Source organism: Bos mutus, chromosome 5 (genome assembly GCF_027580195.1).
Source record: "Bos mutus isolate GX-2022 chromosome 5, NWIPB_WYAK_1.1, whole genome shotgun sequence".
In the NCBI taxonomy this organism is placed as follows: domain Eukaryota; kingdom Metazoa; phylum Chordata; class Mammalia; order Artiodactyla; family Bovidae; genus Bos; species Bos mutus.
Genome location: NC_091621.1, coordinates 70,189,348 through 70,213,743, shown reverse-complemented (window position 1 = coordinate 70,213,743; position 24,396 = coordinate 70,189,348). Strand labels below are relative to the sequence as shown.

At 36.6% G+C, this 24,396-nt stretch overlaps 1 protein-coding gene across 1 annotated transcript in view; it reads left to right on the top strand.

Annotated features, from left to right (window-relative positions):
• The window catches only part of TRHDE (thyrotropin releasing hormone degrading enzyme), a 446,473-nt gene that overhangs the window by 302,586 nt on the left and 119,491 nt on the right, over positions 1-24,396 (top strand). Inside the window, 1 exon segment of the mRNA XM_070371007.1 lies at positions 18,719-18,784. Coding sequence (XP_070227108.1) covers positions 18,719-18,784 — 66 coding nt within the window.

Genomic DNA, 24,396 nt, shown 5'->3' with positions numbered 1-24,396 from the left:
ATATAAAAGAACTGATGTACACTGTATATATTTTATACACTTCACTATTATATACATCAATATGCATAATAAACATAAAATTTAGAAAATAAAAATTGGAAGAAGACTGAATTTAGCCCCATCACTAAATATATGTTGTGCATATAAACTTGTTTATTGATAGCTATCAAATATGTGAATATTTGGCATTTTGATCATTAGATGACAAAACAAATGTTTAAATTACTCAGAAAATATGCAGTTTAGTAATTTATTAGAGGTTAATGTTGCTCTCTAATTTTCAGACAAAATGTCCAACTGGGACTAAAGTTTCATCACACTAATATACATTGTATGTGTGTTGCACTCAGTCGCTTGGTTGTGTCTAACTCTTTGTGACCCCATGGACTGTAGCCCATCAGGCTCCTCTGTCCATGGATTCTCTAGGCAAGAATATTGGAGGGGGTTGCCGTTTCCTCCTCTAGGAGATCTTCCTGACCCAGGAATCAAACCCATGTCTCCTGCATCTCCTGCATTGGCAGGCAGATTCTTTACCACTGAGCCACCTGGGAAGCCCTGTTGTTCATATTTACTTGTTAGAATCATATTTACTTAAGTTGTTAGAATTCAACTTAATGCAGCAATGCCTCTTTAACAAGTTCTATGTCATCTTTTATATTAGACAGAATTTGGGGAAGTATTTTGTATTCAAAACATATCAAAAACCCAATTTGTAATGATTCTGTGAAGTATTTAATTTGTGACATTTGCTAGCACAGTATTACGAAGAAGGCAATGGCACCCCACTCCAGTACTCTTGCCTGGCAAATCCCATGGACGGAGGAGCCTGGTGGGCTGCAGTCCATGGGGTCGCTACGAGTCAGACACGACTGAGCGACTTCACTTTCACTTTTCCTTTCATGCATTGGAGAAGGAAATGGCAACCCACTCCAGTGCTCTTGCCTGGAGAATCCCAGGGACGGGGGAGCCTGGTGGGCTGCCGTCTCTGGGGTCGCACAGAGTCGGACACGACTGAAGCGACTTAGCAGCAGCAGCAGCAGCACAGTATTGTGCAAGTGTCTTTTAAAGGTCTTATTAAAGGTCTTAAAGGTAGCATGTTTGGCATGCCTTGTTCACGAGCATTAATTCATGTTGCATTTTTCTGAATAAGCTGAATTTCGTATAGGTTTCCAGCTGTGATAGTTTAACTCCAACAAGGAATAATTGTTCTACAATAAGTGACAAGGGTACCATTTGTTGGCTGATATTCAGGAAAGCCTGTTTTTCTTACATTCTAAGATGAATTTGAGATTAAAGAGTACTTAGATTCCTACAAACAAACAGTGTTTCCTGAATTCTTAAATTCTTAAAAATTAAATTAGTTTAACTCATGCAAAACTGTTGTTGGTTTGGGACAATTCAGCTTTACATTTGTTCAGAAATAAAAAGAAACATAAATTTATTTATCACTTACTCTTTATTATTGCCTGCTAATACTTTTATCCTTCAATGGAGATTATAATATGTTCATTAATAATTTGATTTTTAAGAGAAAATTATTATTTATAAGATCTTATTTAAAGTATATTCTAAATGTCTGGCTAATTGATTTAAACTTATATTTTATTTCTATCAGGTAAGTTTTTTCTAAAAAATGGCAGCACCAAAATATTCTTAGAAAGCTCTACAGATACATCATGGAACAAGGGGATTTCCACTAATGTGATTAAGACAAAGAGGGATATGACATCTGTTGATTCTGCATTTATTTCACAGAGAAAGAGCAGTGTCCTCCCACTTTCAGACCTCTATGTACATCTCACCTGCTGAAGCCCTTGCCCTTTGCTGCAACAGATAAATGGCGTGCTTCGGTCTAGGCCAAGGCCCCTTCTGTGTTCTGGGTTTTGTCCTCTCTTGCTTTTCTGGGGAGATTATTTAAGCAGAGCTGTCTTTTCTCTCCTGAATCATCAAATTTTCCTTCTCTACTTACTACCTTTATCTGCATAGGATGTTTTAGTTTATTCTTAATAAACACCTCTTGACTGATGTCCCCCAGACTATTTGCTTATGTCTTTGTATTCTTTTAGTGCAAAACCCCATTTCCTCTTTCCCTTTTCTCTTTTAAAACCACTCTAATTATTTCTTCATTCTTGCCATTTGACCAGGTCTTTCTAGTCAGATCAAATATAAGCTCCACATTGCAAAATCCGATTAGTCTTCAACTTACTTGACTTGCTTTCTCAAGCACATCTTATGGCAATGAGCATTCTCCCCTTGAAAACTTTCTTCATTTTATTTCCTAGAGGCCATGTTATGTTTTTGTTTGTTTTTTAGTTACTCACTGGCCATTTCTTTCTCATCTTTTTTAATGAACTTAATCACCTTTCTTAACTTCTAAATGCTGAAATATCCCAGATCTAGTTCTTCAGATATATTTATATAATAATTTGATGTATATATATAGGTTATTATTTTTTCATCTCCTGGTGGGAGCCTGGGGCTTCCAGACTTCTAACTCCAACTCTTGAATTCTTGGTTTCAGACTTTAACTCCGTGTGTTCTATCTGCCGGAAATGCTCTTCCCCAGTAGTAAACATGGCTTGCTTCATTGAATTCTGTCTGTTCTCAAATGTAAGTTTATTAGATCAGTCTTCCCTGATTATCTTATGTAAAGCTTGAGAGTCCATCTCCCCCAGCATTTTCTTTTCCCTTACCCTGCTTATTTTGTCTTCAAAGCGATAATACCTGGCATGATTATATTAAGCTGTTTCTTTATTAACTGCCTCTTCTACCTAGAATGTAAATTCCATGACATCTTTATTTGCTTCATTCTCTGCATCATTTTCAGTTCCTACAGCAGTACCTGACACAGCAAGCACTCAATAATTGTTTGGTAAATTCACAAAGAAATCAATCTTTACATTTACCTTAGTGTGACAGTTTTTGCCCAAATTGTTGGCACTTACATTCGTACGCCCTCTGGAAAATTTGAGAGACAGCTTTCTCACATCCTTTATTATTCTTGGTATTATGAAACTCCCCAAGTTTTTGCTTGGTTAATGACTGTGAAATGCTATCTTACTGTTTAATTTGGCTTTATTTATTTGTCAGATTAAAACTCCTTCATGTATTTATTGCCCTTTGGGCTCCTTACTTTGTAAATTTTCTGTGTATATCCTCTGCCCATTTTCCAGTGGAGTCTTTTTTGTTTTAAAATTTGTTTGCTTATTTATTGATTATTGAGAGGTTTTCTTTGTATTATGGACACTAATCTTTGATAATCGACTTGTACTTTATCTTTTATGTCTTTTATCATATAGATGTTTTTAACTCAGATGTAGACTACTTGTCCATTTTCTCTTTTATGCTTCATGACTTTTGTTTTGCTTAAATATCCTTTATTCTAAATTCTTTAAGGTATACTTTGAGATTTTTTTTCTAATATTTTTAAAGTTCTATATTTTATATTGAGAGCTTCCCTTGTGGCTCAGCTGGTAAAGAATCTGCCTGCAATGTGGGAGATCTGGGTTTAATCCCTGGGTTAGGAAGATCCCCTGGAGAAGGGAAAAACTCCCCACTCCAGTATTCTGGCCTGGAGAATTCCGTGGACTGTATAGTCCCGGGGGTCGCAAAGAATCAGACACGACTGAGGGACTTTCACTTTCACTTTCATTTTATATTAAATTCTTTTGTTCATTTGGATATTTTTTGTTGTTTGTTTTTTGTGTGTGCTGTACAATGTAATGTCATTATTTTTTATATAATCAATCTCTCTAGTGCCATGTATTGAATTTCCTGCCCTACTCCCACTCATGTGCAATACCATTTCTGTCAACTATTACAACTGTCAGCTTTGGTGCATTTGCAGTCCTTTATTCTGACCCTGGTTTGCATGTACATTCCTGCTTCAACACTTCTGTCTAAGGGCCAACTACATACAGACTTTGAGATTTGATATCAGGTATGGTGATTCTCCCTGTCTTGTTCTCTTTCAAAATAATATTGTCAACTATTTTCCAATCCATATGAATTTTCAGATGAAGGCAGTCCCTAGAAAAAAATTTCAAAGACTTAATGTTTAATTTTGGAGTAGTTGACATTTTTACAGTGACAATTCTCTTTAGCTTTGTAAGGAAAATATGTAATTCTTCATTTTTAGGTTCTTGTGTCTTTGGATAATTTCTGTAATTTTTTCCATGAAAACTCTGAACTTTTAATTCTTTCCTGTAATTTTTGGTTTTCTCATATTTATTTGTATATTTGCTCTTGACACTAGGGCTCTTTCTAAATTAATTCTTTAAGTTAGTGTTTACTGATTTATATCAACTTTCTTGATGTTTATGTATTGGTTGTGTCAGGCAACTGTGTACACTTTTTTATTGTTTTATAGATTAGTTCTATAGATTCTCTTGAATTCCTATAAGGACTTTCACATTATCTCTAAATAATAATAATTTATTTCTTCATTTCTATCTTTTGCTTCATAATTATGTTATTGATTCATTTATTTATTGTGCTTTTAAATATAAATATTAATAGAGTGCATTTTTATTTCTATCTTTATGGAGAAAGCTTACTGTTTCAATGCTTAGTGTATTTTTGGAAGAAGGTGTTTAATATGTTAATGAATTCCTTTCTCTTTCTAATTTATTAAGACATACTGTTTTGAATGAATTTAAGTCATAACAAATGTTTTTCTTCTTGATAATTTCTTTGTTTTCTAGTTTGTTAATTTCTGCTCTTGATATGCTATCCTTTCATGAATATTCACTGAGTTTTCAGTATTGTTATGTTTCATATTTCTTTAGTTGAATGTTTTCATTTAAGTACTATTTTTGACACTGTTGACGGCTTCTTGTTTTTTTGTTCCAGATCTGTGTTCCTTTTGTTTTGGGTTCCTGATGACATGGGCAGGATCCTCTGCCCATGAGGTTTTCTAGGCAAAAATACTGGAGTGGGTTGCCATTTCCTACTCCACAGGATCTTCCTGATCTAGGAATCGAACATGCATCTTTTGTGTCTCCTGTATTGAGCAGGCGGATTCTTTACCAATTGTGCCACCTAGAAAGCCCTAAATATGTACTTTCATGTTTTAATATCGATGCTGAAGAGTACTAGTGAACAGAAGTCTTCAGTGTAGGATATAAGCTGATTTTCACAGTAGTGAAGATTGAATACCTGTGTATTGGACCAAAGCTTATGGTTTGGATTGCTTATCTGAAACTAACAAGTTGTTGCTGGTAGATACTTTTCTTAGCTTGGACCATCTTTCACTGGCAATGAAAAAGTTACGGCATTGACAATTAACAGGTGTGCCAGATAAGTCTAAATGATCTGACCTACATCTAACTGTCACATGGAACAATTGGTGAGTGATGTAAAATAATTTGATAGATTATGTAGTTTAGACTTAAAGGATTTATAGCTGCAGAGGAGAGCAAAGCATTGAGGACTAACATAACTACAGGAAGTTTCATATTGTAGTGTGGGCTTTGCTTCTGCTTTTGGAAGATTTATAGGGCTTAGAATGGAGAAGGCAATGGCACCCCACTCCAGTACTTCTGCCTGGAAAATCCCATGGATGGGGGAGCCTGGTAGGCTGCAGTCCATGGGGTCGTGAAGAGTCGGATACAACTGAGCAACTTCACTTTCAGTTTTCACTTTCATACATTGGAGAAGGAAATGGCAACCCACTCCAGTGTTCTTGCCTGGACAATCCGAGGGACAGGAGAGCCTGGTGGGCTGCCATCCATTGGGTCGCACAGAGTCGGACACAACTGAAGCGACTTAGTAGCAGCATAGGGCTTAGAATAGAAGATCAGAAAAAAAATGTCATTGCAGTTGAAGTAAATGGCACGATTAAAGCCTGAAGGTACAAGGTATGTTCATGGGATATGAAATCAGCTTAACCAGAGGCTGATTATTTGGCCATATGGGAAAAAGCATTTATAGGTAATCTATTTATAAAAAAGTATTTATAGGTAATTTACACACAGTTTCACTGTGTATGGCCTTGATTTATTATCATAGGAATTATTTTTTAAAAGCAGAGAGTTTGGTGGGCAGGGTGCTAACATAAAAATGATGCTGTGATGAAGATGATGACGATAGCTACAGACTTCTGTTGACGCATATTACTTGCCCCAAACTGATCCAAGTTCTTCGCATGAATGATTTAAGTGAGTCCTCAGAAAATTCTCGAGGTATCATCATCATCAGTAGAAGTAGTCTTTGCTGTTGCTGTTGTTCTGTTCTAATTGTAAATACTTAGGCAGCCTCTCTAACACGCCTAAACTGTCACATCTAGTAAGAGCTGGGACCTTTAGCAGACATTATGCTTCTTCAGAAGTAATTATCAAAATTAGTCTGCAGTAGTCCCTAGGATGGACATGTGAAAGTGAGAGTGCGTCTGCAGGTTGCCACTGGGAGGCTGGGCAGCAGTTCAGCTGGCAGTGACAGCAGCCTGGCCTCAGGAAGCCATAAATCAGAGAGGGCTCCGGGCTCCAGGCGTGAGTGACTGGGGTGGTGGGGCACTAATTCTGCTCTCTGTGTCAAGCTAACTTTCCTTCCCTTCTTGTTTTCTACCCCCTGTTCCTCTTCCTCCTCCTCTCTCTCTCTCTCTTCCTTTCTTTTGAGTAATCAATTTGAGAGTAAGTGATATTCAGGATTAGATGTTTTATGTATTTATCTTTCCTTTTCCTCAGGTCCTACATACAACTATCATACTCTTGCAAAAAATAAAGGAAAAAACATCTTTTTGGAAAATCTGGGGAGGGTTTAAGATATGCTTTTACTCCAGACTGAAAACTTTCTTCAGTAACAGTAAGATTCTTCAGAAACAAATCACGTCATATCACATAATCTCCACATATCTAGATGTAGTAAATTTCTAAACTTCATTTAGAAATTTACACTATAAAAGTACCTTGATTTAGAGTCAGTAGACTAATCCTTCCAGTAATTTAGAAAGTAACAAGAAAATCTTACCTTATAGGTTTCTGTGCTAATCAAAGAACGCAACAATTGAAAAAAAAAAAAAAATGGAAGGAGACAATTTCCAGTAACTACTATACTTGTCACTTTGAACAAATTACCTATTCCTTTGCCTCAGTCTCTCCCATATGTAGGGTGAATATAATGATACTGCATTCCTTACTTGCTCTTATCCTGAAGTTGAGCAAACACATCTGTAATATGGAATATTGGATTGTAAGGAACTTCTTGAGAGGACTAAGAAGGAAGAGATTTTATCTGGACGTGTGCGTTACTTTATTAGAGTATACTTAGTACCAACTTATTCCAATGACTTCATCCAGCAATTTATACTTGTTTGTACTTCAGCATTTAAAGTTGCCCTATTGGATTAGGTTTTCTGAGAAGAAAAATTATGGTGTGTGAGATATTTACTTGGGAGGAGAGCCAGAGGAGAGAGCGAGAGCCCCTTGAGACTACACTGCAGGTCTCAGCCTGTGCAAGGAGAGAAGGAACAGAGAAGCATTGCTTTGAAAGAGCTGCAAACTGCAGCTCAATTGCAAGAAACACTCATCCAGGTCAATGGGGAGTCTATGAGCCAGAGTTTTCCACTGGAGGAGTCCCCTGTCTTTCTGGAACATTCCCAACTTAGTTCCGCTGCCATGCTCAGTCATAGGGCTTGGAATGAATTGTGAAAAGTGCAGCCTTCACAGGGGCAGAAGAAAAGGGGCAATAGAAGGAAATCGAAGCAGTGCATTTTCATAGCTTCCTTATCCACACACAGCACTTGATACAAATATCACTATTTTCAACTTTCTGGCCATTTGTTCTTATTGAACCTGCCCCAAACTAACTTTATGTCTCCTAGTTCATCAATATGTTTTATTGTGCTAGCCAGTTTATGTCTTTTATGCCATCTCCCATCCTGGGCATATTGGTCAGCTCCTTCAACTAGGTTTTTTCAATTAGGTTTCCCTTCATCCTCTTCTGGGAATGCTTATTGATTCAAAACTCTGAGTGATTCTAAGAATTTCTGTTCTTTTTCTAAGTTCCTACTATACCCAGTGTTTCTGAAGAGTATCATATAACTATTTTGATTTGGAATCACAAGAAAGTCATCCAAATTCATTAAGATTACTGATTTTAGAGGTAGGTATGATTGGGTTTCTGATTCTAGCTTGATTACTTACTACCTGTGTTAATTTGATCAAGTTACACACATCCATCACATCTCAATTTTACGACCTGACAAATGAAGATAGTGGCATTTTCCTTACAATATCATGCATATGGCACATTGTTGTTGTTCAGTCACTCAGTCGTGTCTGACTCTTTGTGACCCCATGGACCGTAGCACGCCAGGCCTCCCTGTCCCTCACCATCTCCCAGAGTTTGCCCCAAGTTCACGTTCATTGCATCAGTGGTGCCATCCAGCTGTCTCATTCTCTGATGTCCTCTTCTCCTGCCCTCAATCTTTCCCAGCATCAGGGACTTTTCCAATGAGTCATCTGTTCGCAACAGATGGCCAAAATACTGGAGCTTCAGCATCAGTCCTTCCAGTGAATACTCAGGGTTGATCTCCCTTAAGATTGGTTTGGTTTCCTTGCTATCCAAGGGACTTTCAGGAGTCTTCTCCAGCACCACAGTTAGAAAGCATCTATTCTTTGGCCCTCTTCATGGTCCAGCTCTCACAACCATATGTGACTGCTGAGAAGACCATAGCCTTGACTATAGGGACCTTTGTTGGCAGAGTAATGTCTCTGCTTTTTAACACACTGTCTAGGTTTGTCATCACTTTCCTGCCAAGAAGCAGTCGTCTTCTGATTTCATGGCTGCAGTCACCATCTGCGGTGATTTTTGAAGCCCAAGAAGAGGATATCTGTCTCTACTTCCACCACCTTGCCCCCTTATATTTGCCATGCAGTAATGGGCATCTGCCATGATCTTAGGTTTTTTTTTTTTTTTTTACATTTAGTCTTAAGCCACTCTTTCACTATATATAATAGATGCTTAATTAACAACAGGTACATTATTACCAATTTGAACTAGGACTTATGACTTTTCTATACATTTCCACATTTTTTCACTCCCCCTTATCTTCTCACTGGAGTTACTTCAAACCTAGTTCTACTCTTTCCAGTCATTATTCTTGGGACCACATCTCCTACATGACTGAGAAGTGACAGGCCATGTATCATTCAGTATTATTAAGAACTACAATGTACCAGGAACTCTTTTTTTGCAATGAATCTATAGTGGTGAATCAGACAGACCACGTCTCCACCTGGATGAAACTTATAGCCTGTTTCCTCCACTGCAGTGTCTCATATTTCAAAAATTTAAATTTATTTTTACTTCCCTTATCTGTCGTAGGCCTGTCTCAGTGGAAGCTTGTCCTTATTCTTTTCTAAGACTAATCTAACTTTTCTTATTTAGCTATACTAGAATGTTGCTCCAACAATCATCCCTTGACCTACTGTCTCCAGTATCTATCTCTCCTAGATTGTCTTTTTCTATGCATAAAAATTCCCGCCATATTTTTAAAAATAAAAGCACAAACAAATCTCACATGAACTTGCTTATTGCTTTCTCTTCTCCTCCTGTTTATCCATTGTTCTGCAATATGGCTTTTATACAAAGTCTATTTAAATAGCACTCTGTAAATGTGACCTACTTTGGCCTTCTTGTAGCTATATTTTTTTTCCCTTTAAAACTGAAGCACTTATTCATCAAAAAAGTCTTCTATGACACATTTTTTATCACAGTGTTTCATCCTTAGGTCTTCATTTCATTTTTTTTTTCACTGATTTTCTCAGATATTTATTGACTTCCTATTCTAGGCACTCAAGTGCAGGTCATACAGAATCTGTAAATGCTGTTTTAGAGTTTTGCCAAGAGAACACATTGGTCATAGCAAACACCCTCTTCCAAGAAAATAAGACTCTACACATGGACATCACCATATGGTCAATACTGAAATCAGACTGATTATATTCTTTGTAGCTGAAGATGGAGAAGCTCTATACAGTCAGCAGAAACAAGACTGGGAGCTGACTGTGGCTCAGATCATGAACTCCTTATTGCCAAATTCAGACTTAAATTGAAGAAACTAGGGAAAACCACTAGACCATTCAGGTCTGACCTAAATCAAATCCCTTATGATTATACAATGGAAGTGAGAAATAGATTTAAGGGATTAGGCCTGACAAACAGACTGCATGAAGAACTATGGATAGAGGTTCATGACATTGTACAGGAGGAAGTGATCAAGAGCATCCCCCCCAAAAAAATGCAAAAAGGCAAAATGGTTGTCTGATGAGGCCTTACAAATAGCTGAGAAAAGAAGAGAAGTGAGAGACAAAGGAGAAAAGGAAAAACATACCCATCTGAATGCAAAGTTCCAAAGAATAGCAAGGAGAGATAAGAAAGCCTTCCTCAGTGATAAGTGCAAAGAAATAGAGGAAAACAATAGAATGGGGAAGACGAAAGTTTTCCTCAAGAAAATTAGAGATACCAAGGGAACATTCCATGCAAAGATGGGCTCAATAAAGGACAGAAATGTTGTGGATCTAACAGAAGTAGAAGACATTAAGAAGAGGTGGCAAGAATACACAGAAGAACTGTACAAAAAAGATCTTCATGACCAAGATAATCACGATGGTGTGATCACTCACCTAGAGCCAGACATCTTGGAATGTGAAGTCAAATGGGCTTTAGGAAGCATCACTATGAACAAAGCTAGTGGAAGTGATGCAATTCCAAATGAGCTATTTCAAATTCTAAGAGAAGATACTTTGAAAGTACTGCACTCAATATGCCAGCAAATTCGAAAAAGTCAGCAGTGGCCACAGGACTGGAAAAGGTCAGGTTTCATTCCGATCCCCAATGAAAGGCTATGCCAAATAATATTCAAACTACTGCACAGTTGCACTCATCTCACATGCTAGCAAAGTAATTCTCAAAATTCTCCAAGCCAGGCTTCAACAGTACATGAACTGTGAACTTCCAGATGTTCATGCTGGATTTGGAAAAGGCAGAGGAACCAGAGATCAAATTGCCAACATTTGTTGGATCATCGAAAAAGCAAGAGAGTTCCGGAAAAACATCTACTTCTGCTTTATTGACTATGCCAAAGCTTTAGACTCTGTGGATCACAACAAACTGTGGAAAATTCTTAAAGTAATGAGAATATTGATCACTTTACCTGCCTCCTGAGAAATCTGTATGCAGGTCAAGAAGCACCAGTTAGAACTGGACATGGAACAACAGACTGGTTCCAAATTTGGAAAGGAGTATGTCAAAGCTGTATATTGTCACCCCGCTTATTTAACTTATATACAGAGTACATCATGAGAAATGCCAGGCTGGAGGAAGCACAGGCTGGAATCAAGACTGACAGGAGAAATATCAATAACCTCATATATGCAGTTAACATTACCCTTATGGCAGAAAGCAAAAAGGGACTAGGGAGCCTCTTGATGAAAGTGAAAGAGGGGAGTGAAAAAGTTGGCTTAAAACTCAACACTCAGAAAACTAAGATAATGCCATCTGGTCCCATCACTTCATGGCAAATAGATGGGGAAACAGTGGAAACAGTGACAGACTTTATTTTCCTGGGCCCAAAATCACTGCAGATAGTGACTGCAGCCATGAAATTAAAAGACACTTGCTCCTTGGAAGAACAGCTGTGACCAACCTAGATAGCATATTAAAAAGCAGAGACATTACTCTGCCAACAAAGGTCCATCTAGTCAAAGCTATGGTTTTTCCAGTGGTCATGTATGGATATGAAAGTTGGACTATAAACAAAGCTGAGCACCAAAGAATTGATGCTTTTGAACTGTGGTGTTGGAGAAGACTCTTGAGAGTCCCTTGGACTGCAAGGAGATCCAGCCAGTCCATCCTAAAGGATAATCAGTCCTGAGTTTTCATTGGAAGGACTGATGCTGAATCTGAAACTCCAATACTTTGGATCAATACTGATGCAAAGAACTGACTTGTTGGAAAAGACCCTGATGCTGGGAAAGATTGAGGGCAGAAGGAGAAGGGGATGACAGAGGATGAGATGGTTTGATGGCATCACCGACTCAACGGACATGAGTTTGGGTGAATTCCGGGAATTGGTGATGGACAAGGAGGCCTGGTGTGCTGCGGTCCATGGGGTCGCAAAGAGTCAGACACGACTGAGCGGCTGAACTGAACTCCTTCACTAAAACTTTGGCACATATCTGTTCATCATCTCATTCCATACAAATCCTTGTTTATATCCTCAATCATAGTCTTTCACTTAATTTCATTCCTATGATCACATTTTCCTTCCATTTCTCTGTGTCCCTACGTGGTCCTCAGAATACCACCTGTTTCAAATGGATTTGACCATTGTCATCTAACTAATACTTTATTTTAAATGTCCCATATCTGCTAATATCATCATAATCATCTGAAAGATGATTTAAGGCTTTACGATTTAAAATGAATTTTGTTCTATTCTTTAAACTAGTCTTTTTCATTTTTATCCTCATTGTTACCATTTGCTTCTGGTTATTTTACTTCCTTCTTGAAGTATTTTAGATGAGTTGTGGCTTTTTTAACTCTCTTTCCAAAAACCCTTCCCAATCCTCTTTTTTATTGTTGTTCAGTCACTAAGTCATGTCCAACACTCTGTGATCCCATGGACTGTAGCCCACCAGGCTCCTGTGTCCACTCTCTTCCAGAGTTTGCTCAAATCCATGCCCACTGACTCAGTGATGCTATCTAACCATCTCATCCTTTGCCTTCCCCTTCTCCTTTTGCCTTCATTTTTCTCAGCATCAGCGTCTTTTCCAATGAGTTGGCTCTTTGCATTAGGTGGCCAAAGCATTGGAGCTTCAACTTCAAATCACTTGTTGCAATGAATATTCAAGAATGATTTCCTTTATAATAGACTGGTTTGATCTCCTTCCAGTTCAAGGGACTCTCAAGTGTCTTCTCAGCACCGCAATTTGAAAGCATCAATTCTTTACTGCCCAGCCCTCTTTATGGTCCAACTCTCACATCTGTACATGACTACTGGAAAAACCATAGCTTTGACTAAATGGACCTTTGCCACAAAAGCGATGTCTCTGCTTTTTAATATATTTTCTTCTTTATAGGTTTGCCATAGCTTTCCTTCCAAGGAGCAAGCATCTTTAAATTTCAGGACTGCAGTCACCATTTGCAGTGATTTTAGAGCCCAAGAAAATAAAATCTATAACTGCTTCCACTTTTTTCCCTTCTATTTGTCCCATCCTCTAACAAAGTTCAAATATGTTAGTCCTGATATTCAATTTTTTGTAACAACTGCTTCAGTTTTATATTTCATTGAATCTTCTGTCACTTAATCGTAAGCCTTTTTTCTTTCAGAATTACCTTCCCCACTTGTGCTTTTCACTTTTGCACCTGCATGATATCACACAAAGGTTGTTCCTCCCATACCATGAACACTGTTTACCTTTGATCATGGAATCCTATCTGTCCTTCAAAGCCCAATGGAAGCGACCCTTCTTCAGATCCTCCTTACCCTTTATCTCTTCAGATAAAATAACCTCCCCCTATTCTGAAACACAGTAAGGTATTTTATTTCTTTTGTCTTCCATCTTATATTATGTTGTATCTTTGCTTGAGTTTAGAGACTCATTACTATTTATGCTTTATAGGATTCTGAAAGTGTCAAAGTGTTAGTTGCTCAGTCGTGTCTGACTGTTTGCTACCCCGTGGATTGTAGCCCACCAGGCTCCTCTGTCCATGGGATTCTCCAGGCAAGAATACTGGAGTGGGTTGCCATTTCCTTCACCAGGGCATCTTCCCAACCCAGGGATTGATGCATTGCATCAGCGGGTCTCCTGCATTGCAGGCAGATTCTTTTTTTTCCAGTTTTTAAAACTTTTTTATTTTTAAATTTTTTATTTTGTTATTTATTTTATTTATTTTTTTATTCATCAGAAGGTGAGTAACTAAACCAAGTAACTAAACTAGTTATTTTAAGACCTCTTTGAAAATGGGCTGTATACACTGTGACTTTATTTTTTTTTTTTTTACTTGTTATTAGTTAAGTTTGCTTTTTTTAAATTTTATTTTATTTTTAAACTTTACAATATTGTATTGGTTTTGCCAAATATCGAAATGAATCCGCCACAGGTATACCCGCGTTCCCCATCCTGAACCCTCCTCCCTCCTCCCTCCCCATACCATCCCTCTGGGTCATCCCATTGCACCAGCTCCAAGCATCCAGTATCGTGCATCGAACTTGGACTGGCGACTCATTTCATACATGATATTATACATGTTTCAATGCCATTCACCCAAATCATCCCACCCACCCCCTCTCCCAGAGTCCAAAGGACTGTTCTATACATCAGTGTCTCTTTTGCTGTCTCGTATACAGGGTTATTGTTACCATCTTTCTAAATTCCATATATATGTGTTAGTATACTGTATTGGTGTTTTTCTTTCTGGCTTACTTCACTCTGTATAATACGCTCCAGTTTCATCCACCTCATTAGAACTGATTCAAATGTATTCTTTTTAATGGCTGAGTAATACTCCATTGTGTATATGTACCACAGCTTTCTTATCCATTCATCTGCTGATGGACATCTAGGTTGCTTCCATGTCCTGGCTATTTTTAAACTTTTTAAAGTTTCTATTTTATATTATCTACAAAGATTTTCCCTTAACTTAAAAGTTGAACCACTGCAGACAATAATTACTTCATCAAACTTGATTTATAAATAATAATCCATCAGTTTGATGGTAAGAATTTATTGAACCTTTGTCAAGTTTAGTAAAAGGGATTCCAAGTCTTGATTTTTTTCTTTTTGGCGGTAATAGCAAAAAGAATCACTCATGTTACTTCTTTTGCTAGCTGATGCATTCATGACTTTCAAGGGTCATTAAAAAATAAATAACTTCCAGTTTCAGCAAGCAGAGCTGGGGTAAATTGTGGGACTCGGAAACAGCATATGGAATTATGGGACAGCCCACAAGTTCCTAAATGCCTCCACTAGGTCCAAATATCTTCCACTGCAAGTGAACTGTTAGCATTCTTATTGGATGTTACAAGAAATCAACATATATTTTTTTCAAAACAAAACAATGAAATTCTAGTTTTATGTGCTTCCAGTTGGTAGAAGCAGTAGAAGGGAGGAGGGAATTTGGCCTTTCGGTTCCTCCAGGGCAGCCTTACAGCTGCTGTTGGTGGTGGGCTTGTACCGAGGTCCGTGGGCCGTGTTGGGTGGATGGGTGAACGCCGGCTGAACTCGAGAAGGAGCGATGGTGAAGACGGTCCGCTGCGCTGCTGGAAAACTTGTGTGAAGACTGTGTGCTGCAGGCAGGCGTCGTGGAAGGTGGGGTTGGCGCAAGCGTGGTAAATGGCAGACTGCAGGCAGGTTCTTTACCACTCGAGCCACCAGCAAAACCTTATAGGATTCTGAGCATACAATTTTCCTCAATAAGCATATGTTAAAGGAATAAATTCGTTGAGAAGATCTTCCTCTCTTTAAAAGTGATTGCTTATCACTGAGAGTGTGTGTGCCTTAGTCGCTCAGTCGTGTCCGACTCCTTGCGACCCCATGGACTGTAGCCTGCCAGGCTCCGCTGTCCATGGGATTCTCCAGGCAAGAATACTGGAGCGGGTTGCCATTTCCTTCTCCAGGGGATCTTTCTGACCCAGGGATTGAACCTGGGTCTCCTGAATTGCAGGCAGTTTCTTTACCATCTGAGCTACCAGGGAAGCTCTTTGAAAGAGATTACTTATCACTGAAGCATACAATAAGATAAATAAGCTACAGTAAGAAACTGTCTCTCCTGCCTGAGTAGTCTTCCAGAAGGCAAAGTAATTGCTATATGTGCAACCTACTTCTCTTTCTCCCTCATCCAGTTATTGTGGCGAGGAAGCACCTCTCTCAGCCAGGCAAATGGAACAGGGGCACCAAGTCATACACACTCCTGCCTCTGGGGGTGTTTACTGTCATTGAGACTGACATGCATGCAAATGCTTGCATGTAAATAAAGGAAATTTTAGCCAGGAACTTATATGAGAAGGATACTACAAATAGAAAAATCACTAAATGAGTAATAGGTTTATAAGCATACTTTTGTAGAATTTTCTTGGTGGAAGTGTTAGTTGCTCAGTTGTGTCTGACTCTTTGCAACCCCGTGGACTGTAGCCCATTTCTGTCCATGGAGTTGTCCAGGCAAGAGTACTGGAATGGGTACCATTCTCTTCTCCAGAGGACCTTCCCCACCCATGGATAGAACCCACATCTCCTGCATTGCAGACAGATTCTTCATTGTCAGCAGGGAAGTCCAGAATATTCTTTATAAAACCTTAAAAAAAAAAATCACTTAGTAGTTTCTACCCTATCATCTCCCTGAAATTTAGTATAGCAAATATAGTGATACTTTCTTGATTAAATCTCAGAATTATACAAATCTTGCAGAAACAGTATATTCACTTCCCATAAAGCTACTTAGGCTGTGTAACATCCAATTTGTTTGATTGGGGCTGGAATTTTGAATCACAAGTGAGTATAAATTATACTATTACAAAGTACATCTGTGAAAAAATATTTTAAAGACACAGTGGAAGAGGATTTATTGTTTTTTTTTGAACAAGGGTTTACAGTGAGGTGTGCCTGCTTTAAGAAGTGTAATCTTTGTTATAAGCCATATAGTAGGTGCTCAGTATATGTTGGCTGCATGATGACAGTTGAAAAACCCATCTGCCTATGAAGTTCTATGAAATAGTGATATTTAAAATTGAGTTTTGGAAAGAAAAGTCTAGTTAAATATAGAGGAATGCATGCATGCTACTCTGGAGAATTTAAAATATTCAAATTGGCAAGACAAACATAGTTTTGAAAAGTTAATTAAATTATACAATATAATCATAAGAGGGAGTCCCATAGTATATAATTTTAAAATATTAAATATATTCCTAGGTTTTCTTTCCTGTTAGTACTCTGCTCTAGCTCAACACAGACAAGAAAACAGGAACATTCTTTATGATTACAAAGGACTCTTTTGTCATTAGCCCATGCCAAATTGATAGTTTTTATAGCCTGACAAGAGACCAAGTCTTCATTACCTAAAGGGAAACACTTAAATCATCCGAAGATGGCTCTTCTGTACTGAGGAAAGTTTTCCGTTGACTGCTCGAGATTCTGTCTCACTTCCCAGGTGGCAAGTGTTAGTTTTTCTTCAGAACTGACAATTTCCACCTGGGGGTGGGTAGATTAGATTGGGAATGTATAGGAGGGGAGCTTGTCAAGGAAATTCAAGGAGCAGAATTGATAAAGTCTAAAGGGAATTCTAACCTGGTCCCCAGATTGAATCATAGATGCTCATACTTTATGGATTTATACAACTGTGCAGAAGATAGAGAGTAAGAAGCAGAAGAAAGAGCAGAAAGTAGAAGCTGTGGAAGGAAAATATACCAGAAAAATGGGGTTCTTATGATTCTGTTATAAAAAAGAGAAACCTGGAAAGAAATTAGCTATTGATGGGTATGAATTTAAAGTGAGTATGAAGTTAGAAATGTAGTTATAAAGGGATTTATTTCCCTTAAAACCAGGCTATCGTTTATTTTGTTTCTTCTTTTTAAAGATTTTTTAAAGTTTATTTATTTTTAATTGAAGAATAATTGCTTTACAGAATTGTGTTGTTTTCTATCATTTATTTTTAAACTTTTGCTCCTTTCAATTCAGTGCTTCATAGTTAAAACAGTTTGCTGCAGATTGAAATATCTTCTTGAAGTCTTATTTATATTTTGCATACAGATTTGTGATAATCTAGGCTTAACCATCAATTCTTGGAATTTTTCGTATTGATTATATGTCAGCCTTTTCACACTGATATTGTTCTACAATGCAATAACCATTTTCAAAATGAGATAGACTCTTACATTAGTATTTTGTTCTATTGCTCTAAATATTTATCAGCCTCATATATGTTCTATTTGTATATGGATTTATAGAAGACTCTAAAAGGAAAAAACACACAGGAAATAAATATAATTACCTTGATATAATATTGACAGCTAACACTTCTATCATGGTTACTAATTTTTAAACCCCGTTTGAATTGCCTTGCATTCAGTAATGTATTTAAATTTCAGGAAAACCATATAAATGTGGACTATTATTGCCTGTACTTTTCAAGTGAGAAAAGGGAGGGACTTAAGGGCCAAATACTTTTGCTGAGTAAACATGGAGGGTAATGCCAGCACCAGGATTTGAATCCAAGAAATCTGATTCCCTGGCACTTCCTACTCTCCACTTCTATAGCTAAAGGATTCTTGAACGAGCTGGAGATAAAGTATGTAGCTATGTTACTTCAAAGCTATATTTCAGTATGATTATTTATAAGATGGGTGTACCTCCTTTACTAGATTATGAACCTGTGAGTACAAGAACCTTGTTTTATTAACTTTGTCATATATGGTGCTCAGTAAAATTTCTAGTATTCCTGAATTACAACTTATTATTGCTCTGAGATATTTTATTCAAGAGACTTCTACTTCAAAATCATCAGTTTTAGATCCATAAAACTTTTAGATTGACCAAACAAAAAATGCAGTTGTAACCTATAATTGAAGTATTGCATTCATAATTCTCTTATTTCTTAACTATTTTTAGGAATAAAATAGCATGAATGAAGACTATTTTTGACTGATATAGAATAATTTTAGAATCATGTTACTTGGTTGAAACTTTTTTCTTTTCTTTTTTAAAAATACTCTTTCTTACAGGGTGCTGCTTTAATTAGAATGCTGGCTAATTTTATGGGCCATTCAGTATTTCAAAGGGGTTTGCAAGTAAGTAAAATGTTTTCTATTTTTGTTTACATTTTTCCTTATTCTTGTGTTTATTTAAAGATATTTCACAGCTTGGGAAATTGCTAATACAAAATTGCTGAATTTTATGGGAAACCATAAGGTAAGTAAGGTAAGCAGTGCCTTACCATACAAATGAAAATGGTAGATAAGATTCTGTATTAACCCACAAAACTCGAAAGGTTATATCATTTAGAATCTCTTTAATATGCATTTTAAAATTGAAGTAATTTTCAAATATAGCAGATCCTAAATAGTCTATATATGATTTCACAAAAGTCTGTTTCCCTTTTCTTCCATTTAAAAGTTTATATAAAATGAAAGCAAATTATGTTAGCCTTCTTGGAATTATGCATTGTTTGAGAAATTCTTAACACTTTTTCAGATATGTGCCTTTTATGTTGTTTGCTGTTTTAGTGTTGATATACAGAGATTGTTATTTGTTCCAAATATATTAAAGTGTTTTTGTTTTATTAGGAAATACGGTTCTTTAAATAAAGAAGGAAAAAAGAAACAGTTTTATTATAATACATTTACAGTATGAAACATGTAATCTAGGAGTAGATTCTTAGAAAACGAAGATTCTTAAATTCTTGAAAGCAAACACAAATATAGAAAAATAGAATTTTTATTCCATTGAATCTGTTGGAGTAAATCATGTTCCTAGCAGCTGTGATTGATGAATTATTTATGATGCATTCTGCTACTTAGAAGTGTCCTTTAAAGTAAATTGATGTTCACCTGAAATACAATTATGCTAAGACAGAGAGAGCAATCAATCTTATCTTTCTCAGTAAGCTTTTCATTTTGAAATTTAAATAAACTACATATGGGATCAGGTCATGTTTTAGTAGTCTAATTCTATCTTTACCTAAAATAAACTAAATGATAAAATACAAAACAAGAGTTCAAGTATGTTATGACAAAGCTATAAATACTTAACACAAGAGAAAAAATATATATAAATTCCTTGAAGAATAATTTTCCTTAGAAGATATTTTTACCAAATTGTTCCAGCTGGGGTTGGAGTTACTTTAATCAGCTCTTTCCATTAGGGCAACCTTTGGAATCGCTGAATTCCACTGAATCTGTTTGCCAAGTACTAAAGTCTCTATTCTGATCACATAGTTAGGAAAATCTTTTTTTTTTTCCTCTGTGAGTGACCTCCATGAATATCAACTATCTGGAGAAACGTCCTTCCTTATCCCCACTCCTTTGTTTTTCCCACTGAAGTTGTAGCATGACAGTATAGTTCCAGAAAATAGCTGAGCTTTCATAAGATTTCCACAAATTGAATTTAATTTCCTGGGTAGCAAGCTGATGTGAAATCACTTTCTGTATACAATTTTTATTTAATTTTATTTTTTTCTCATTTGTGTGTTTAGATTTGCTTGGAAGATTGAATAATGATACTTATGTTATCTGGAAAGGATTTTTTTTTTTTTTTTTGCAATGTTTTTCTTTTTCTTATCATACTTTCTGTGGTATGCAAAATAGATCAATTTTGAATACAGCCTTTTCTACTGACCTAGTCTGTCCAGTTTTATCTGTAACAGTTAGACTCTACCCTCTAACTCCCATGATATTAAACTTTCATGTGAAGCCGGTATTAATGTGTGCCTTTATGCTGTGGTACTCGATTTGGTTAATTTTCAACGAGGGACTGTGTGTTTGTCAACATTGCATTTCATTTGCCTGTGACATCTCATTGATCAGATAGATCTTTATCCTTCAGTACTTTCCTTGCCGCTTTATTTATACTCATCACTCAAACTGATTTAGTGTATCATCAGCAGTTTGGATTAGTTTACAGTAGATTCCTGTGTCTAGGTGATAAATTATCATCTGTTGTGCATGAAGATGCATGGGATACGGTTTGAAAATGACCTCCTGAACAGACACTTCATGTCACGGTGCTGAGTGGTCACGGAGTTGATATTAATATATTTCCCATCCACAAGCCTATGGGGAATCTTGGTTTACATGTTGCTGAAAGAGCTAATCTAGACTGTCAGTGCTTATCTCTGCTGGAAAATCTATTAATTGTTTTCATATTAACAGTGGCTATTTCTATGTTGACAAGTGGAAGTTTATATTTGCACACAGACCCAGGGTTAGATTTACAAGTGTAGGCATCCTAAATTGCAAATAGTATTTTTTAAATATATTCTCCCCCCATCCCACCATCCTTCTCTTCCTTTCTTCTTCCCTCCCTCCATATTTCCTTTTTTTTTTTTTTTTTTTTTTAGTATTTGGACCTTAGCCCTGATATTCCATACCTGAACAATATTATAATGGTGGTTTCTTTTAAAACTTGGTTTCTCTTAAATCTTTTAGTCCTTGTGATTCATCTTAAGCTCTTTTGGGAACAAGGAAAATGTTTTTTTACATTCACAAATAAATAAAACAATATATTTACACAATATAAATTTAAAATATAATAAAAACACATAATAACATTATATAATAGATATAAAGTACAATGTAATATTTATATAATAAATATAATAAAATAATATAAAAGGTAGATGAGTTCACATGTTTATATTTAACTTAGCAAGTACCTGAGTATTGATTCAGCTACATAATTCTTAACTTTTGTAATATTTTGTATTGGACAACATATTTCAAGTTTCAACTTATACACACATCCCTCAGTAGAAAGGGACTCCAGAGACTTTTTGAGAAAAGTATTGTTTCTAGTATCCATATAATCCATTCAATCAGCTATCTGAATGTCTGGTAAACAGTTTAATACTGAATAATCACAACTTTCCTTGGTCTGATCTTCTTGACTTTTTGGTCTAATTCCCTTATTTCTTGAATGTTGTGTGATGCTTAAATGTTAAGTTTTGCATAATTTTTATTTTTATTTTTTTATTTTTTTTTAAATTAATTTTATTCTATTCTCAAACTTTACATAATTGTATTAGTTCTGCCAAACATCAAAATGAATCCACCATGGGTATACATGTGTTCCCCATCCTGAACCCCCCTCCCTCCTCCCTTCCCATACCATCCCTCTGGGTCGTCCCAGTGCACCAGCCCCAAGCATCCAGTATCGTGCATTGAACCTGGACTGGCATCTCGTTTCATACATGATATTTTACATGTTTCAATGCCATTCTCCCAAATCTTCCCACCCTCTCCCTCTCCCACAGAGTCCATAAGACTGTTCTATACGTCAGTGTCTCTTTTGCTGTCTCGTATACAGGGTTATCGTTACCATCTTTCTAAATTCCATATATATGCGTTAGTATACTGTATTGGTGTTTTTCCTTCTGGCTTACTTCACTCTGTATAATAGTGCATATTTTTCAAATAAGTTGCCTCAAAACTTCATTTAGTATGTAATAGACAGAACACACATTCTGTCTATTTAGACTGTAATAGATAGTGTAGGGCTTCTCAGGTGGCTCATTGAATAAAGAATCCATCCACAATGCAGGAGACCACCTGCAATGTAGGAGACTGCCTGCAATGCAGGAAACCCAGGTTCCATCCCTGGGTCAGGAAGATCCCCTGAACAAGGAAATGGCAACCCACTCCAGTATTCTTGCCTGGGAAATCCTATGGACAGGGGAGTCTGGCAGGCTACAGTCCATTAGAGTTGGACATGACTGAAGCGACTGAGCACCGTTAATAAGTCAGTTTCCATTTTGTTTCGATGGTTAAATTGAAAGTCAAATAGAGCAAATGAAGTGTGAACCTTTGTGGATTATGTATGCCACTTGTAAATAATACATTGTTTCAAACACAGAAATATTTATATTTTTGCAAGTTCTGTATAGCTACTGTTCTTCCATAGTAGATTACCCAAAACGTTTGCTGGAATATTTTGGGACACAAGAGGCAATGGAATAAGTAGGGAGAAACATTTCTTATTCTTTTTTTAAATTTTTTATTTTGTGTTGGGGTATAACTGATTAACAGTGTTGTGATAGTTTCAGGTGGACAGCGAAGGGACTCAGCCACGCATATACATGTATCCTTTCTCCCCTGAATGCCCCTCCCATACAGGCTTCCAAATAACATTGAGCAGAGTTCCATGTGCTATACAGTAAGTCCTTGTCGGTTATCCATTTTAAATATAGTAGTGTGTACACATCCATCCCAAACTTCCTAACTATTCCTTCCCCCCATGTTTTCTTCCTGACAACCATTATTCTTGTTCCTAATTAATGATGGGCTTTCTGCTAGTCACTAAGTTCTTTCTGACCTCTGACTTCATAGTTATTAAATGCAAGAGTAGAATTAAAAATTAGATTTTTTCCATCTTATTAATGCATTTTACTAGTTAGAAAATTTGGGTTTGATACTTTAGGACAACTGTTTCAATTGAATGGGAGAATTTAACTAGCGTCCCTGAATCTTCAGTTAATCATCTGCAAAGCGAGACTATATGGCTTTGACCCTGTTGGGAGAGTTAGTGGAGTAGAAGTCAGGAAAACCACTGCTAGATTTCGAAATTCTGGTATCACAGAGAAAACACCCACACATTCAGTGTAGTTCTAGTCAGGTTTTGGGAGAGCGTGGAATCAGATGTGTTTGTTAATTCACCACTTTAACCCAGAGCCCTGGAGCCTCTCTTCAGTTGCCTTCAGCACATTGTGTTCTGAGGATCTTAGTTCACCTCATGCTCAGCCTCTATTACTGCAAGAATCACTGAATCTTTCTGAAATGCTCACATCTTTAAGTTCCTAGGTTTCTTAAAGTTTAAGTACACATAGTAATTTGTGCCCATTTGTACAATGTACATATGATCAATAAATTTGGATCTACTTCTTCTACCTTGTTTTTATAATTTAAGCTTCCACAGCTCAAATCCGCATTCTTACCTAAGTGCTCTAGACTTATTTTTAAGTAAATCATTCAGAGAAGGATTCTTTTAGATAGAATTGTTTCACATGACTTTGACCTTTCTTAGTTGATTTTTACTTGTGTTCATCTCCCTAGTTACATTTTTTTTTATAATTTTTCTTTGAGTTTTTAGAAATAAAAGAATAAAGGTGTAATTTTAATTTTGACATTCTCAGATAACATTGACTCAGTAGCTATTAAAAATAATTAGTACATACTACTACTGTTTTTTTTTTTTCTTTTTTTCAAACAAAACAATATCGCTTTAATGATTTGAACCTGGCAGTACCGTTCTTTACATTGTTAAGAGGCAACACCAGGGAACTAAAATTATAAAGAAAGATCACTGTTAAACATGATATAAACTCACTTCAAAATCCGTCAGAGAGTGAGTCACCTTCCTGCTCATCCAATGAAAGTAATTCAATATCATTTAAAATATGGTTGAATAAAGAAAGATTTCTTTTGATTAGTATTTAACTGCTCTTTTCCATAAGGTAACCTACAAAAAGATGTTTGGCTCCAATTATCAGGGTGGAAATTGCTTATGCAAATCAATGTAAGGCAATGAGGTGTGGATAAGAACTAAATATCATTATTATTGGTTGTGCTCATAAAATTCTGATAGCCTAAAGGTAATGACAGCACAAAGCTATAGGGGTTATCAGTAGCAACAACATACTCAATAACCAGGGTTCCATGAGAAGCTACATGTGTACACAGGATTTTTATTT